Source organism: Lichenostomus cassidix, chromosome 1 (assembly GCF_008360975.1).
Source record: "Lichenostomus cassidix isolate B80296 chromosome 1, HeHo_3.0, whole genome shotgun sequence".
Classification (NCBI taxonomy): domain Eukaryota; kingdom Metazoa; phylum Chordata; class Aves; order Passeriformes; family Meliphagidae; genus Lichenostomus; species Lichenostomus cassidix.
The window spans coordinates 10,696,694-10,713,329 of record NC_139479.1 but is presented as its reverse complement, the minus strand read 5'-3'; the positions used below and the strand labels follow the sequence as shown (position 1 = coordinate 10,713,329).

The following is a 16,636-nucleotide window of genomic DNA, read 5'->3' as shown; positions in this document are numbered from 1 at the left end:
TAGGAGCAGCAATACTTGAATCACACATTTAAACATTAAAAAAAAAAGTGACCTCTAAAGGATACTGTTCTGTGATGGGAAAGGAGGAAAGCCAATATCCATCCAGTTTATCCTTCTGAGCAAAGGTCATTGTCAAAGAAAGTCAAGCATGGATTCTCCTTAGAAGATCAATGCAAACACAAATAGCTTGGGTGCTTAACCACAGCAACATAAAAATACTACTTACAAATTCCTAATGAAAACATGTAGCCTCTACCGTGTTCGATATGCTGCCAACATGGATAAAACCCATTGTGCTAATGAAGTGACTGCAGCTGCACATTTCACTCTGTCTCTTTCACTTACACTCATGCAAAAGAAGGAAGATGGAGAGAAAATGTTCCACAGAAGCCCAAGCCACTGCTTGTGCAGAAATAAATTGCAGACATACACTGAGATCCTTTCCTTTGGCTTAGTTTGCTATGGACAGACACAAAATGCTGAACTCTGAAATCCCATTCCAACCGCGTCTCCTGCAGTGCAGCAGCAGAGCGCCCACGTTCTATTCATAATTTACACCATGTTCTGTCATACTTCAGGACAGCTTGAAGATAAGCAAACATCAAAATATCACAGTCTTTTTTTTATGTGCACTGCATTGTACCCAGAGAGGATTTGAAACACTTTAAAGGTGAGGTCTAATTAAAATTTTCAGTTGAAAATCTCTTTTAAAATTCTATGCTTCATTTCTTCCCTGATCAGAGAACAAGCCCTTCAGGATGTCAAATCTCATCACAATTCCTTTTTCCTTTCCAAGCCTTAGACACATTAGTTTATCTCAGGCTAACTAACATACGCATTTCTGTGGGAGGCATGGGTAAATTTTGAGAAGTATTTGAAAACAAATCATTTAACCCTTACAGCTAATGCAACTCGATTTATTACTTTCTGTAGGGATACTGGAGATTAAGCAAGTGATCACAGCTGTTGATTCCTCATTTCTCTAACTTGCAGCGTTGAATTTCCCAATTTTTTTTTCTCAGCCTAAGGACTAGACTCTCCTGCTGGTTTTTTTCTCTTCTGCAGATGCTGCAGCTCAGTCCTGGGAATGGGAATGGAAGCCCCCTTTTATATTTTTGTGGTTGATTCCCTGCCTTTCCTACTAATTAGGAATATAGTAATATTTCTGCTTCTCCTCTCACTCCATACCTGTGTTTTCCAACCATGTGGGAGCTCACTCCACACCAGGGGATGATGTGAGGGACACCACAATGTTCCTTCAGAGCAGAGCAGCACAGTGTGCCCCTGTTTAGTCAGGGAAGCTCTCTGGGAATGTCCAACAGCTCCCTGGTCAGGGAGCACAGAGGCAAGAGAAAGACTCTGACCCTTGGCAAAGCAGTAGCTTTGTTAGCTGCAGGTGTTTGGCATGACCTTGCACCTCAGAGCCTTAACTCACCACTGCCAGTTTGGTGGTCAGAAACTCCCAGATCTGTTGAAGAGGAAAAATTCAGTTGGAGACCTCTCCACATATGCAGCAAAGATGATAGCTTGAAGTGCTATGCAAACAAAGAAATGGCCTGTGCTGTTCTGAAAACAACAACATTTTCAGAAATAGATACTTCACGGGGAACTTCTGAGGGATCATTTTTGTCAAATGTCAGGGAACCTTTTTAGTTTTGCAGCTTTAAACTTAAAAGCTTATTTTAAAAAGCCTTGTCCATAAAGCACGCTTTAGGGACTAACATGATATTAGTGAAAGCCACTTTTAGAAGTGATGATTTCTTCTATTTTATTGTACATTGAGCTCCAACAAATGAGATTTTATACCACGTTCATTCTCTGTGGAGCATTTTAGCAGCTGCTTTTTATGTGTTTTTATTTTCCAAGGACCTTCTCTAGCTGTTGTTCCCAGTTTTTAAATGACTTTATGAAAAAAGGTATTGTACTTTAAATGACAGAGTGAAAATGCAAATAACCATTTACAAGTACCTGCAATCAACACATGCTCTGACTTCTTTCCAGCATGCACTCTGTGACTTTAAAAGCTATTTGTATCAGAACAGATATTGCTACTGAAATCTGCTTTTTATCTGCATATGACCTGACTTCCAGACAACCTAAAATCAATGGAAATTTTCCCAGGATTTTACCTGGGACAGCTTTCTGCTTTGTTGTACTGTTCCTGCTCATCAAACTGTGCAAGGATCTGTCCCCAGATCACAACAGCCACATCAGGCACAGTAAGGGTGAAGAGGGAAGTCACTTCTCTCAGTAGCACCAGTCATGATCCTTCCTTAGAGTGGACAGGAGGTTCAAAGTGACCAAAACATCTATGTATAACTTTTTTTTTGCCATTTCAAGATCTGAGAGGTTCCAGTGAATATGTAGATGTCTGTATGCCAGTTTTAATTTACATTATGGATAACTCCAGAAGTCTATGCATGACAGGCTAAAAACCATTGGACATGGTCAGTTAGGCAAAATTACTCAAAAGCTTCTACATGTGTTGGTGTTCCAGATTCCAGTTTCAGTGGAAAGACTATATGTTACAGGCAACAGTAGAAAGAGTTTGCAGTTTTCTGCCACTACCATTACCTGGGTACATTTTTAACCTTTTAAATACGTGAAAGTTTTTGTATCAAGGAATTAATAAGCAATGGTGAACACTGTCTTAAAAGAGGAAAAGGAAATAAGAAGAATTTTTACACTGGGAGACTGGCAAAAATAAGTAACAACTGAAGATAAAATCTGACTAAATGTGTTTTAGAATGAAATTTATATAAATATCCTTTCTCACAGCTGTGCTGACAAGAAGTCAAGCTTTAGGCTCAAGAAAAAAAGAAGTCTGTAGGCAGCTGGTAGCTAGAAAGTGAGAGCTCTTCGTTTAAGAGCTGATATAATGACCTTCACAATAACCCTTAGGGCCTTCAGGTTCCATCAGCTGTTTCTGCAATGTTGGGTAGGAACTCATTGTGGTGTTCTCAGTCTTCTGCTGAGTTTTCTTTGCCATGGAAATTGAAGGAAACCATGGCCTCTGTGCAGCTCCATTGCAGGGAAGGCAACTGGGCCCAGGCCTGGCAAGTTTCACTTTTGGTTCTGAAAGTGAGGAAGTGGCTATTCTTTTCCTTTTTTTTTTTCCCCACCCTTTTTTTCCTGGGTTTTTTTTTTTCCCCTCCCTTTCCACCACATTGCTGAAATAAAGTGCTCCCAATAAGATTAAAATGTGCCACTGCTGAGCTCTCTCAGTTCAGGAAATCTTGTTTGGATTTGATACACGACATCTACACTGACTGTTCCTTAGCTGGGCTGTTTGCCCTTGCATGAGAGATGAGTTTCTACTTCTCGCTGAGGGGAGGTAAATCAATGCTCAGATTAGGAGATTGATGAAACTGGTTCTTTCTTGAAGTTCCTGTTGCACCTGGGAGTCTTTATGTAATCATGATTTTTGTCCTTGCTATAATTTAGCTGCAAAAGACTAGCAGGGTTCGTGGATGAACCTATGGGAATGCCCAGATAATATCTTATTAACTCTCCAGGACAAAAGCAGCTAAGAAATACTTCTTAGTGGTTTCCTGGGTTTCATCCCGCTGAAACTCTTGAGCAGCAAGGAATGGCAATGCTTTGAGATTCTTCAGGTTTCTGTGTGCCTAAGTTATTAACTTTCAAATATAACTTTTACCATGGGTTTAAGCACCACCAAAGCACTTGTGTTAATGATTATGCTATGCAGGTATAGCTAGACTGAAATTACTGCTGAAGTTAGTGACTTTGCAATTACTGAATCTTCCCTGGGGACCCACAAAATAAGTTTGCAATAGCAGTCTCACCACTCGTTTATATGTTCTTATTGGCTATTGGCAAATTGTGACGATAAGAAATCCTGCTCTATGAATATCAATTTCAAATTCTATTAAAATCACCTTAGAAAAATGCAGCTCTCTTCTCTATAAACATTACTGGTTACAAAAAGGGATTTTTCTCTTATTTAATTACAATTTTATTGCTGGAAAACTGTTTCTTTTAACTCTTCTTGTTTCTTCTATTTATTTACATCTGAAATGCAATTTAAACAATAAAAGCTCAATTTATGTATTCACTGAATATGGGATTTTCAAGATTCTGTGCATGAAACACGCTACTTCAAAGGAGTATGCCTGCTTTTTTCTATCTTCCTATTTCATAATATCTTAAGTGCATGTGTAATATATAATATATATATATTAAAAAATAAAATATTACCAAGAACATCTTTAGATTCCAAACTGAGAGATTGTTATAGGTTAGAAAGTTCAGATGTAAAGTAGAAAAAAAAGAGATTACCATACAATTCAACATTGCTCACTCTGCACAAGAATATGAACTATCATGAGGATTGCTACATTTAAAAATGCTGTGCCATGGAAAAATTATGTTGGTAATTCTTAATTTTTATTAACATTAAAAGAGCTTGACATTTAAAAAAAATTGAAAATGTTACAGTGAGCTTCATCAGCGACAGTAAATAGTGTGAGGAAAAGTATAAGTAGTTTGAAGGACCTAGGATTTGAGCATTTTATTCAACAAAGCATTAAATGTCATTTTTTCATTGTATTAAGGATAAACACTATCCCAATATATATATTAAATGTGGCCCCCAAAACAGTGAAGCAAATACAGATTAAGAAATATCATGATTTTGAAGCAACTGCAGTCTCAGAAATTTTGAAAGGCTTTTTGCAACCTTTCCTGAACATAGCATGTTTTTTAAAAGACAAAAGTTCCCTGTATCAGTTGACTCTGCAGCATTTGGAAGGTTCCAGTCTCTTATTTCCAAAAACTCCCCTTGAAATCCTGAACCACTGAGTTAAATCAACACACAGCAATGTGCCAACTCCTAACTCCTGTATGACTATCTGAGTATTTAAGAGGGGAGCAGTGCTCTGCTGAAGGAGAGGAATCAGCTGCCCAGCTCCCTGATGATTCAGAAATGGAAGATCTGCCCAACCTTGCTGGCTACACCAAGCTGCAGAGCAGTCTACATGGTCAGCTTGGGGCACAGAATGTTTCTGAAGGCACTGCAAACTGCTCTCAGGATTTCAGGATGCACAGACACACAGGCTGACTGGCATCTAGGTCTTAGGGCTCCATTGAAATAAGGTTCACTATGAAATAAAGCATTGTGGGATTTCTCCTTGTTTTGATCTCTTAATCTCTCTTGTGTTAAAATGTATCATGCCACCTAAAAGTCGGAATATGTCACTGGCTTGAACAGGGCTGATAAGAAAATAATTACTCTAGAAAGTTTTTTCTTATTATTTTTAATTTTTCATGCATATATAAAATTTTTCTGTCTCCCATTAGCAGAAATATCTTTCATGTTTAAGTCTAATATACCCTCAAAGACCCAAATTGCTGACTTCTTGCAGTGCAACATGGAAATCATTAGAAAACATATACATCTATAATGCAAATTCAAAGTTAAATCTCTTTGGTGGTCCCTGTAGAAGAGGAAGTTTTATCTTTCTTTCTGTAGGCACCAGCTTATCATTTCTTCATGTGTAGTTGTAAAGAGAGCATGCATACAGATGAGTTCTTAGATGTCTGATAGCAATTTACTTACCCAAAGATCCCATTTGCATGTGACAAAGTAGATGCATATAGAGCCTGGGTTTCATTTTATGCTTACATTGAGCCTTTAAGTGACTGCTGCTGAGCACGTCCTTGGAATAACAAGAAGCATTTACAGCTTCATCCCCTAAAAATTTATATCACTTCTGCTGGATTAACACTGCAGAAAGTTACAGGGAGTATGATAGTGTACTCTGCATTTGGATGAGTACAAAAGGGAATTGACAGTATTAAATATGTATATTCCAATGATACAACAGGTGCTTTGGCTACAATCCTGGGCCACTAAATGAAGTAATCTTTCCATGTGTCCTTAATGAAGCTGAGATTTGACCCTCAGTGTTTACCCCTAAGGTCTATCTAAGCCTGTGGCTGAGTGTAGCTCCATGACCATTGCTCACTTACAAACTTTTCACTTTCAACTCCATAGAATGGTGAAAAGATATGACAGCTTTAACTCACAGTCTGTTTTGCCTGGAGTCTTTCAGTACCATTGTTTCGGGGCTGACTGAAACATTTATGGTCTGAATGCATCCCACCTTGAGCACAGGCTGCATTTGACCTCGTTGTGATGAACTAATCCAGAGCTTCCACATGCCTGATGCCTGAACCCATCAATGCAGATTTACCCTAGACCCCAAACATTTTTTTCCCTAGGGATACTAATAAAATCAGGAGGAAAAGGTATTTTCCCTGCAATACAGGATGATGCAGCTGCAGTTAGTGGAGATGCTGGAGCCTCCATGATATGAAAAATGTATGCTTTGAACAAATGCAGAAGTGCGATATTTGCAAATGGAATAAGAGACTGTCATAGCACAAATAATTTCCCCTCCAAGTAAGAATGTGCAAATTATCCTAACAGGCAATACTTAGCCTTTAAAACCATTTGAATTCTTCATTATTTCTAATTATTTATCCCTTTGAGAAATGATACATTCTCATCTTTACTCAAAGGCTTTGAACAGAACAACGCTGCTCTCAAGCATGTACCATGGTCATGTCCATTACTGAGGTGACAACAGAAAATGGCACTGAAGCACCATCATTCCGTCAGTTGTAATAATTTTCCCACATATTTGTTGACCTCACTGTGAAAACTCTTTTGCTAGGTTAACATTGTCCTGCTGTAGAAACAAAAATCTGCTGTGTAATGTCCCTCTATCTCATACTTGATCCAATCTGTCTTGTTTTAAGGCATTGTCAAAGGCAGGAGGTGCTTGTTGTTAAAGACACATTTTCACAAATACTCAAAAAAAGCCATGGAAAAGTGTGAACCATAAAAGTCAGTGACTCTTTTTTTCTTAGTTTCCTTTGTTTTGCTGTTGTTTTGGTTGTTGTTTTTTTATTTGTTTTGTTTTGTTGGGTGTTTTTTTGCCTGTGGATATAATAATCCAATAGATAATATCACACAAAAGATGTGCAGGGGATGGAATGAGCACCCGTCCATTTAATGGGTTTAGAAAATTGAAAAGTATTAACAGTACAACCAGTTTTGGTTTGTCATCTGAAAATGTTAATGAGTGTAGTGCACGTGGTCCCTCAGAAGGGAGAGAGGACAGCTTAAGATTAGCACTGCTCCATTAATTTCATTTACACTCTTTGCGTCCACCTTACAGCTGGCAGGATTTTCTAAATGATGCTACCAGACTACAAAAAGGTGTAAAATGAAGAAAGGAGTGGCTCAATAAATAAATTAAGTCAGCACTGACTGAATATAACATTACTTATGACATACAGTATTTAGAGTATTCAATCAGATCTCTTTTACAAGCAATTGATATTCTCGGTAGTCTGTGCATAATGCTGTCAAGAGAGTTAGAAGGATGTTAACATTTCATTACTCTTGTCATTGATTTTTCTCTTCTTTCTTCACAACAAAAGTCAAAACGTGACCTCTTATTCCACTGAATTAGTTCCAGAGCACTTGGCATTATTGACCTCCTAATGAAAATTAATGGAGGCTCCTTTGATTCAGTCTTTCAAGCCAGCACACCAAGCACATTTAAAACACAGGCATGGTTATTTCTCATATTGAAATGAAGTAACACACTGTTAAGTAACGAAGTGCACATTGATGCAACATTAAATTTGCAAATTTAACTGCGCAGAATTCAAGAGACTTAAACTGCATTATCAGGAGCTGATGCTGCAAAGATTTAAGCTTGGCAATAATTTCAGATGAGGAGAGCCAAAGAGTTTTACAAAAAAAGCTATACATACACCTGGAGCATTTCAGCCCCAGGTCCTCAATTTATAGTAAAATTCTGGCAAGACAGAAATGTTTTTACTATGCAGGAGAGAGATTTTCACATTAGGTATTTCCATGTTCTTCTTTCCCCTCTTATGCTAGGGAAGAATGCAAATTCTTTTCAGTGACTTTTGACTTTTGTGCTCATTAGCTGTCACCCTGCATTTGAGTGAATTTCCTTCATCTGGATTCTTACACAAACTGACTTCTCTCAATGGATACAGACCCCTCCTTCCTTGCATCTGTGTAACTAAGGATTATCTCTACCAGGTGAAACAGGAAAGCTGAATGGATGCCTATCTGGAGATTGGGTGAAAGCTTGCCATTTTATCTAAACCATTTCCTATTCCTGGAAAATTCACCCAGAAATAATACCTGGGGAAATATCTGGGAAAATGGCTAGAATAAGGAATAAACTAACTTAATTTCTCTCTTTCCTTAGACAACAAAGACTATGATGCATATCTATCTTATACCAAAGTGGATCCTGACCAGTGGAATCAAGAAACTGGAGAAGAAGAAAGATTTGCTCTTGAGATTCTACCAGATATGCTGGAAAAGCATTATGGATACAAGTTGTTCATACCAGACAGAGATTTGATTCCCACAGGAAGTAAGTCATGTCTTTATTTACATGTCTTTTTGAAGGAGAAAATGAGTGATTGCAGGGATTGTTTTAGTCTTGTTTCGATACCTGCTCCTTCAGAATGTCATCTTTTCTCCCATGTCTTTCAGAACGGTGAAGATAAGCCACCAAACATTAATGTGCATTTCTCAGATAAGAAGATTATTATTTAGTAATTGTATTGTTTTAATTGATGGTAAGACAGTGCAGAAAGGGCATGTGCAAGTAAAGGAAATGAAAGAGACTAATATTTTTCAGAGTTTTTTTGAGTGTTTGCATCCCTAGGAACGAATACTGAGTTCTTTCTTTTCAGTTCCTTAGATTTTGTTTGGAAAGATATCCATGATTCTAAATATTACAGAAATTCACACAGGAAGAAAAGAGGTGTGTTTGGTCTAAGGCAAAGGTTGAGTCATGACTTCCACATCAGACAAAAGTGATGAATTCTGTCAGTCTCCACTGCAGATAAATGTGTCATGGAACTAATTGATCACTCCCAGAGACTGAAAACTAGAATTGATTCCAGCTGGTACAAGTAGATCTTTTTCATGGGTCTCTCACATATTCCAACATAAGTACAGTAATGTTTTGTCAGTTGTAGTGTTCTTCATTACTTCAGTGTAACCATATAGACAGCAACAAAGTTCAGCATCTTTAATAAAAAAGAAAGGGTGTTTGGCATAGAAAAAGCACAACATACAGGATCAAACAGTCTCATGGGTATTTTTTAAATCTACAGCAAGCTAAACACTAATTTACATGAGACAACACTGTTTTTATGAATGTGTGTGGCAGGGCCATGAAAAAAAAACAGAATCTAAGCCTACCAAACAACTTAAAGTATCATTTGCATTTGAGACTCAGGTCCTGAAGCACATGGCTGCTTCTCTGTTGTCTAACTGCGTGACTTTGCCTTTTTAAAGGTAAAAATCATGATGGAAATACTTGCTCCAATAGCAATATAGATGATACAAAGCCACAGCTCATGAACAAACACTTGCAATCCATAGCAGATGTGGGAATAGATGTTTTGCAGGATCACAGAATGGTTGAGATTGGAAGGGGCTTGTGGATGTCATTTTTTCCAACCTCCCTGCTCAAGCAGAGCTATAGTAGAGCAGAATGCTCAAGACCATGTTCTGCCAGGCTAGCCTGGCACATCTGCAATTGATATTTTTACATATTTCAGTGAGATCTTCTGGGAGCAGGGATTTGCCTCTGTTGTTTCTCACCAGTGTATGAGAGCAGACTGTTTTCTTAGATTGTTTTTTGAGCAAATGTTTTGTTTTGTAGCCTACATTGAAGATGTGGCAAGATGTGTAGACCAAAGCAAGCGACTGATCATTGTCATGACTCCAAGCTACGTGGTAAGAAGAGGTTGGAGCATCTTTGAACTGGAAACCAGGCTTCGAAATATGTTAGTCACGGGAGAAATCAAAGTGATACTGATTGAATGCAGTGAACTACGAGGAGTTATGAACTACCAGGAGGTTGAGGCCCTAAAACATACCATCAAGCTCCTCACTGTCATTAAATGGCACGGACCAAAATGCAACAAGTTGAATTCCAAGTTCTGGAAACGTTTACAGTACGAAATGCCTTTTAAGAGGATTGAACCCATGACAAACGAGCAGGTTTTAGATGTCAGTGAGCAGGGGCCCTTTGGGGAACTGCAGACAGTCTCCGCAATTTCCATGGCTGCTGCCACCTCCACTGCTCTTGCCACTGCCCATCCAGACCTGCGCTCCACCTTTCATAACACATATCATTCACAGATGCGCCAGAAACACTATTATCGAAGCTACGAATACGATGTACCTCCTGCCGGCACCCTGCCGCTTACCTCAATAGGTAACCAGCACACCTACTGCAACATCCCCATGACACTCATAAACGGGCAGCGGCCGCAGACAAAAACTAACCGGGAGCAGAACCCCGAAGAGGCTCACACAAACAGTGCCATACTGCCCCTCTTGCCACGGGAGACCAGTATATCGAGTGTCATCTGGTGACCGACATGCAAGGGGCTGCCAACCCCCTTGAGTAGGAGCAGAGTCTGCAGTCTGGTGCCTGGAACTACATCCTCGACTGCTGCTGTTAAACATGCATTACAATCGATAACAAACGAGGAAAAACAGGGTCTTGTACATATGTTTTTTGCAATTTCTTTGTAGCATCAGTCTTCCTGTTTTACCCATGTCTCTTCCCATTCACATTTTTGACTTTGTTTTATATGTCATTGGAATTTGTATATTTACATTTTTTTTAAATGAAGAGACTGCTGTATAGATAGGAAACTTTTTTGCTTCATTAGTATAGTTTTAGACTTTTTGTTTGTTTGTTTATAACCTCTCTTGGGAATGCTTGGACAAAGCTATGTTGATATCAGAAGCACCATCCATTTTGTTGGCCTGCCTAGCCTAATTCCTGAAGGCCATGCCTGCTGCAGCTCACCTCTTTTGGAGAGTTTTTGTTCTTAGAAGGACCCCATCGCTCACTGAGAGCTCCAGTCTCATTTCTGTACCCGTAATGTGCACTGCTCCTTCCCTGCCCTTACAAAGACCCCCATTTGGGGTAACACTACAGTCTGATCATCTAACATGTAACTTGGTAGATACCTGTCAAACAAGAGAAAATACCCAGTCTGTATCGGTTGCTTCACAGTAGTCACTACAGAGTGTGTAGAAACTAGAGATGGTTTGGTTTTTGCTTTCTTGGGTTCTTTTTTTTTCAGTTCTTATTTTAAGAATGAGTTGGTTGTATCCCTTTTATAAATATAAAAGCAACCTTATTTTTAACACGTCCTGGAAAAGTATTAATGTGGTTGTGGATTTTATTTTTTAAGCACTTAATTTTTTTTCTTTTCCAACTTTCAAAATCCTGCAAATAACATTTGCAAATGTCAGGCAAGTGAGACAAGTGAGGCAATAGGCACTGATGTGCAGAGTCCTGCTGGTGTGTACAGTGATGACTTCCAAACCAAAGGGGAATAAAAAAGACAGTATTGTAGACGGTTTGTCACTTTGTATTATAGAAAGTGTTATTTTCAAAAAAACAAAAAGGAAGAGCAAAACATTATTTTCCTGTGGATTTCAGAGTCCCTTGTATTTTAATGTTCCAAAAACTGTATTTGCTTTAAAATGATATATTCAGGATTAAGAAATCTTCTTTCATTTGGTTTTAGCTTGTAACAATAAATAAAACTTTATTAATTTCAACATGATTTCAGTAAGAACTCAGGCAGAAAAAATGACATGATTACCAGAAATATAATTGTTTTCAGAATAAACTTTATTTATACAAAATTAATATTTAAATCAGACCTGGAAGTATTAAAAACAATTTATTCACTTTAATGAATAAATAAATTAGTTTTATTTTTATGTATGATTCTATCTTTGAGGAGTTGCAAATAATGCATGTACCATGGCTGACAGGGAAGAAAAAAGCCCTCCACTGTGTTTACATCTGGACATCTTTAAGACAAATTGAATAAGCACCTTGCTCATACTTATGTTTTAAATAACAGAAAAGTCCTTTCTGGTTTTAGGAAGAGAGAAGAGTGGTGCAGCTCTGCAACATATTGAGGCCAAGCTCTCTGCTTGTCCCTGCTGGCAGAAGCAGAGGAACTGGGGTGGAGTTACTGGTGGCAGCACAATGTCATAGAGTCATGGGTTTGATTTATCCCTGCAGAATGGTAACTGGTGTCCTGGCAAACAGGCCTCAGAGTCTATTTATGTAATTAATTAGCTTTAGGTATTTTTATGGCAGCTGAATGATGTAGGCCAATATAATGGATGTATGGGGTTTGCTCATCATGATTGTCACAATGAGAAAAGTAGAGTTTAGAATATTTTGTTCCCCTTAATGAGAAGTGAGTGGGGAAACTACACTTTGGGGGATGTTTGTGGAGCAATCCAGATCTGACAGTGTGGGAGGAAATTACTGTGCTCCTGTTGGGAAAGTCAAGAAATCACAGTATTGGCATAAGAAGCTAATAGACCTTTGAGGTGTGCACTGATTTTTATTTGCTTAAAATGTTTGTTTCTCTGAGATTTAGCTCAGGTCCTTTCCTACAATCTGTTCTTTATTATGGTGTCTCGGGACATGTGCCAAACATCCACAAAATGGAAATTAGGCTGCCGGGTCAGATAAAATTTTAAGAGAGATTTGTACTTTTGCTTTAAGAAAGCTATTATTTATTTGCTCTTACAGACACCTGTCAGGCACTGATGGCATTTTACTTCATTCATCTGGATGCCTGTCCTGGTTTCCCTGGGCTGAGCAGGGGAGAAGGGGAGGGGTTGAGCAAGCAGCACTGTGGTGCTTAATTTCCATCTGGGCTTAAACCACAACAGTCCCAAATACCCCAGGATCCTCTGAAAGCAATGCATTTTTTTTTTCTCCTGCATATGTCCTGGTGTAAAGACTGGGATGTAAAATAAATGTAGGACTTAATTATCTGACCACAGTGACATTTAGACAGTTGGTAGGTGTTAGCCACATGGGGAGTACTTTTCTGTTCTTCTATTTTTAGTGTAGAGTTAAGCACTTTGAAAAGCATGATTCAGGGATTGACAGATAGTATTTGATATTCACACTGCTTAAAGAAAGTTTCTCTTATAATGTTTTGTCATAATATTAAATATAAGAAAAACAAACAAAGAAAAAAGACAAACAAACCACAAAACCTGAAATAAATGGAGAAGCTGTCTGTGGTTTTAGAAACATTCCTCCTTAGTATTCCTCTTCTGTGAACAGCTCTGTGTGGGGAACAGTGAAGGAAAGCGTTGTGTTCACATGCTCCATGTTTGACAGAAGTTCTGTTGGAATGCAAAATAAAATGGAAAAAAACAAACAGAGAAACAAACCAAACCCAACAAAAACTGTCATTGCCCCAGTGCTTAGGCTCCATCATTTTTGGTGAAGGTGTTTTGGTTTTTGACAATGCAGCCTGAACTGTGCATGCAATAGCCTCATATAAGTTTTAGCCATAAGCAAATAGCACTTTATTTTTAAAAAAGGCACAGTGTGATGATCAGAAAAACTTACTCTGCCTGGTCGATAACTTTGGGTCTGTATGTAGATTCTATGCACGTGAATTATCCAAGTGTGGTGCTCTGTCTTTACAAGGCTCTCTCTAATCAGGGTCATCTGTGTTACAAAAGGACTCTGTTGCACAGCTTGTGTAAATTCAGTATATAGGTTCTCCAGGCACATACATAGCTGGACAGAAATGGGAGACTGTATAGAATGCAGCTAATCATTTTGAAGGCAAAATGTATTGCTGGGTCTGATTCTGTTCTCAGTTGCAGCACTATGATTTGAGAGTAAATCAAATAAATCTGAATGAGTGTAAGATTGATTTGTGTGGGAGAAGAAAATTGGAAAAGCAAAGAGAAAAGGAATTCGTATTTGCAGTGTGTGACAAGCTGAAATCTTGGCTGCAAGGAAAGGAGCAGCAAAATGCCTTCTGAATTTTAGTGGGGATCCAGTTCTCACCTGGCAGCCAACATCAAACACTTTTCATAAGATCTGGTTCAGAGTTAAATACTGTTAGGCTTAGATGCAAACTAAGATTTTTCTATTACTGCACAGCTGTGAAAACCATGTGTCTATTACATAATGGGTGATAATCAGCTTCAAAATAATCAGAAAGCTTGTTATGCCCTCCTGATCAAAATTCACAGAGTTTTATTTGGATATTGTGCATTAATGACACGTTTAAATTATAGATAAAGCAGTGAGATTTGGGGGAAACTGGCCTAGTAAACAGGATTCCTTCACTTCTAAAAGAAAAATAGAAAAGAAAAAAAAGAAGAAAATGTCGAGCTAGCAAGCCTAAGGAGAGTTTAATTAAAACCCAAAGAAGAAAAAAAACCACCACAGTAAAGTAAGGTCAAAAATAGAATAAAGGCTAATGGTGAATAAAGGGCAAAATATCCACTTGCTTTTTGACTGTATTGTGGTTTCTTTTGTCATGCAAAGCTCTGTACTCTGGCTGACCTACATCAAGCAACTGGCTTTTTTGGAGGCCATCCAGACAGATCAGCAACACAAATATGTCCCTGTATGTCTAATACACTTCCGAATGATTTTGTACTTGTTGATAGCCTAGCACAGAGCGATTTTTGTTTGTCTTCTATTGTTGTGATAAATAGGATGGCAAAAATATGTCAGAGCTAAAAAAAATCTCTGTAACAGACTTAGCTTGTTAACTAGAGTGTCTATATTCCTTCACTCCCACCCCCTATTTGGTTTGCTGTTATTAGAACACTTTTTCTAACCCAATTGAGAAATAGGTTAATGTGGATAGCAACAGGAAAAATGTAAGCAACAGGAAAAATGTAAGCAACCTCATAACAATGAGTTTCCTTGTATAATGAAGGCTGCAAGTTCTCTTGCTTTTTTTTTTTTTTTTTTGTATGAACACATCTCTTCATCTCCTCAATAGCCCACAGTGGAGGTTGAAGAACATCATTGTGTCTTTAATTTCAGATTCACTGAATTTAGTGTGGATACTGAGCTGCTGTTTGTAATGTAATTTTGCTGGGCCGTTTTCCATTGACTCTGGCTCTATCCTCGAAGAAGATGTTGGCAGCATCACACTTCACCAAACAGCCTTGACTTGATGTTCCAAAACTCAGACTTGTTGCCCTGGGGCGCAAAAATGATAAAAATGTTTCAACTGTTAAGAGTTTTCCTATGGTTTTTTTTTTTTTTTTTTATTTTTTGGTTTAAATTCTGCTTTTAATGAAATTTGACTTTTGCTCTGGACTAATAAGCTCTGCGGTTAGGTTTAGAGTCCACAGGGTCATGAATTAGTTAGAGAAGAAATTATAAAGGCAGGTCTGATATGTGGAAAATGTATCAATTCTGAAGCTGTTCAGATTACTACCAAATGAGTATATTTTGATGGATGGTTTTTAAAAAGGAAGTATGCAAATGATAATTACAACCAGCCTCATTCCAAAAGCTTATCAGCATTCTTATCATTAAATAGCCAATACCTTAGATAACGAAATCTCAGAAACATTCAATAGTCAATTCAAATATTTTTATTTTGGTTGACTAAGAGTTACATGATTCTCTAGGATCTAAATGTTAAATAAAATAGATCATATTTATCTAGTACTGAGCTTACAGAGAGTAAAAATATTTCTTTGCTTCATCACTAGCATTAGGAAAATAATTTGAAGCAAAATGTGAGAGCTAAGAATGTGAAGGGGGTATTATTGATATCTTTTCTAGAGACATCTCTTAAGCATCAAGACATGACAAAAGGAACACACAAATTACTACAAAAATAACATGATTGTGTTTTTTAACCTTCTCTTTCTCTGTTAATCAAATATTAGCTCTCTCTCTGCCCCCCTTAAAAATCCAAAATCATCCAGGAACCATTAATACGTACTGAGCCCACACTCTCAAACACATTCTGAGACAGATAAAGAAGTGCAAGCCAGAACAGGCGGCTGCACCACCTGTCTGCAACTGAGAAGCTCCACAGTGGGGAAAATGTGTTTCTGAGCATGGAGAAGGAGAGCACAGGGCCCTTTGGCCTCATGTTTAGTCACTCCTGTGTCAGGTGGGTGCAAAAGGAACCTCGGGCTCAATATATCTCTACTGTCCTACCTCCTGTAGGCAATGCACAGGGAAGGTGGGCAGGAAGTTGTTACTGATGCTAATGAAAATGCATGTGAGAGCCATCAGATGTTAAGGGAAAGATGCCCTATGGCAAAGCAGCTGGAAGAGCAGGAACAGCTCTTCCATTTGTTCCATATTTCCCATTTGTTCCATGTTCAAAGTAAATGCCAGCACCCCAAGCATAGGGAGAGGTCAGCTTGCTGGGTTAGTGTGCAATCCACTAAATGGCAGCTACAGGAAATTGCCATCTCAATCTGCTAACACCACACCTGAGCACCCTTACAGAAATTTCCATCCCATCCTGCTCCATCCCATCCTATCCTGCCCCATCCCATCCTCTCATATCTGTTTACTTTGCAGACTGAATTACAAGTACAAGCACTCAAAGCTTGCTGTGAGGCCTCAGATTGGGGTCCACAACAAAAATCTTTGCAAAGATGTTTAGGGTGAGGAGATGTCTTCTTTCTTGAGAAAAGACTTACAGGACAAAAGCTTTGAGTTGAAAAAAGGTTGTGCTTTTTGTTCCC

The 16,636-nt window shown here is 38.4% G+C and overlaps 1 protein-coding gene across 1 annotated transcript in view; it reads left to right on the top strand.

The window, feature by feature from the left end:
• IL1RAPL1 (interleukin 1 receptor accessory protein like 1) overlaps positions 1-11,849 on the top strand; it is a 660,453-nt gene extending 648,604 nt beyond the window's left edge. Inside the window, exons 10-11 of the mRNA XM_085050061.1 lie at positions 8,280-8,450; positions 9,756-11,849. Of these exons, the coding sequence (XP_084906187.1) occupies positions 8,280-8,450; positions 9,756-10,474 (890 nt within the window). The 3' untranslated portion in view covers positions 10,475-11,849. The remainder of the gene's footprint in view (positions 1-8,279; positions 8,451-9,755) is intronic.
• The last annotated feature ends 4,787 nt before the right edge of the window (positions 11,850-16,636 follow it).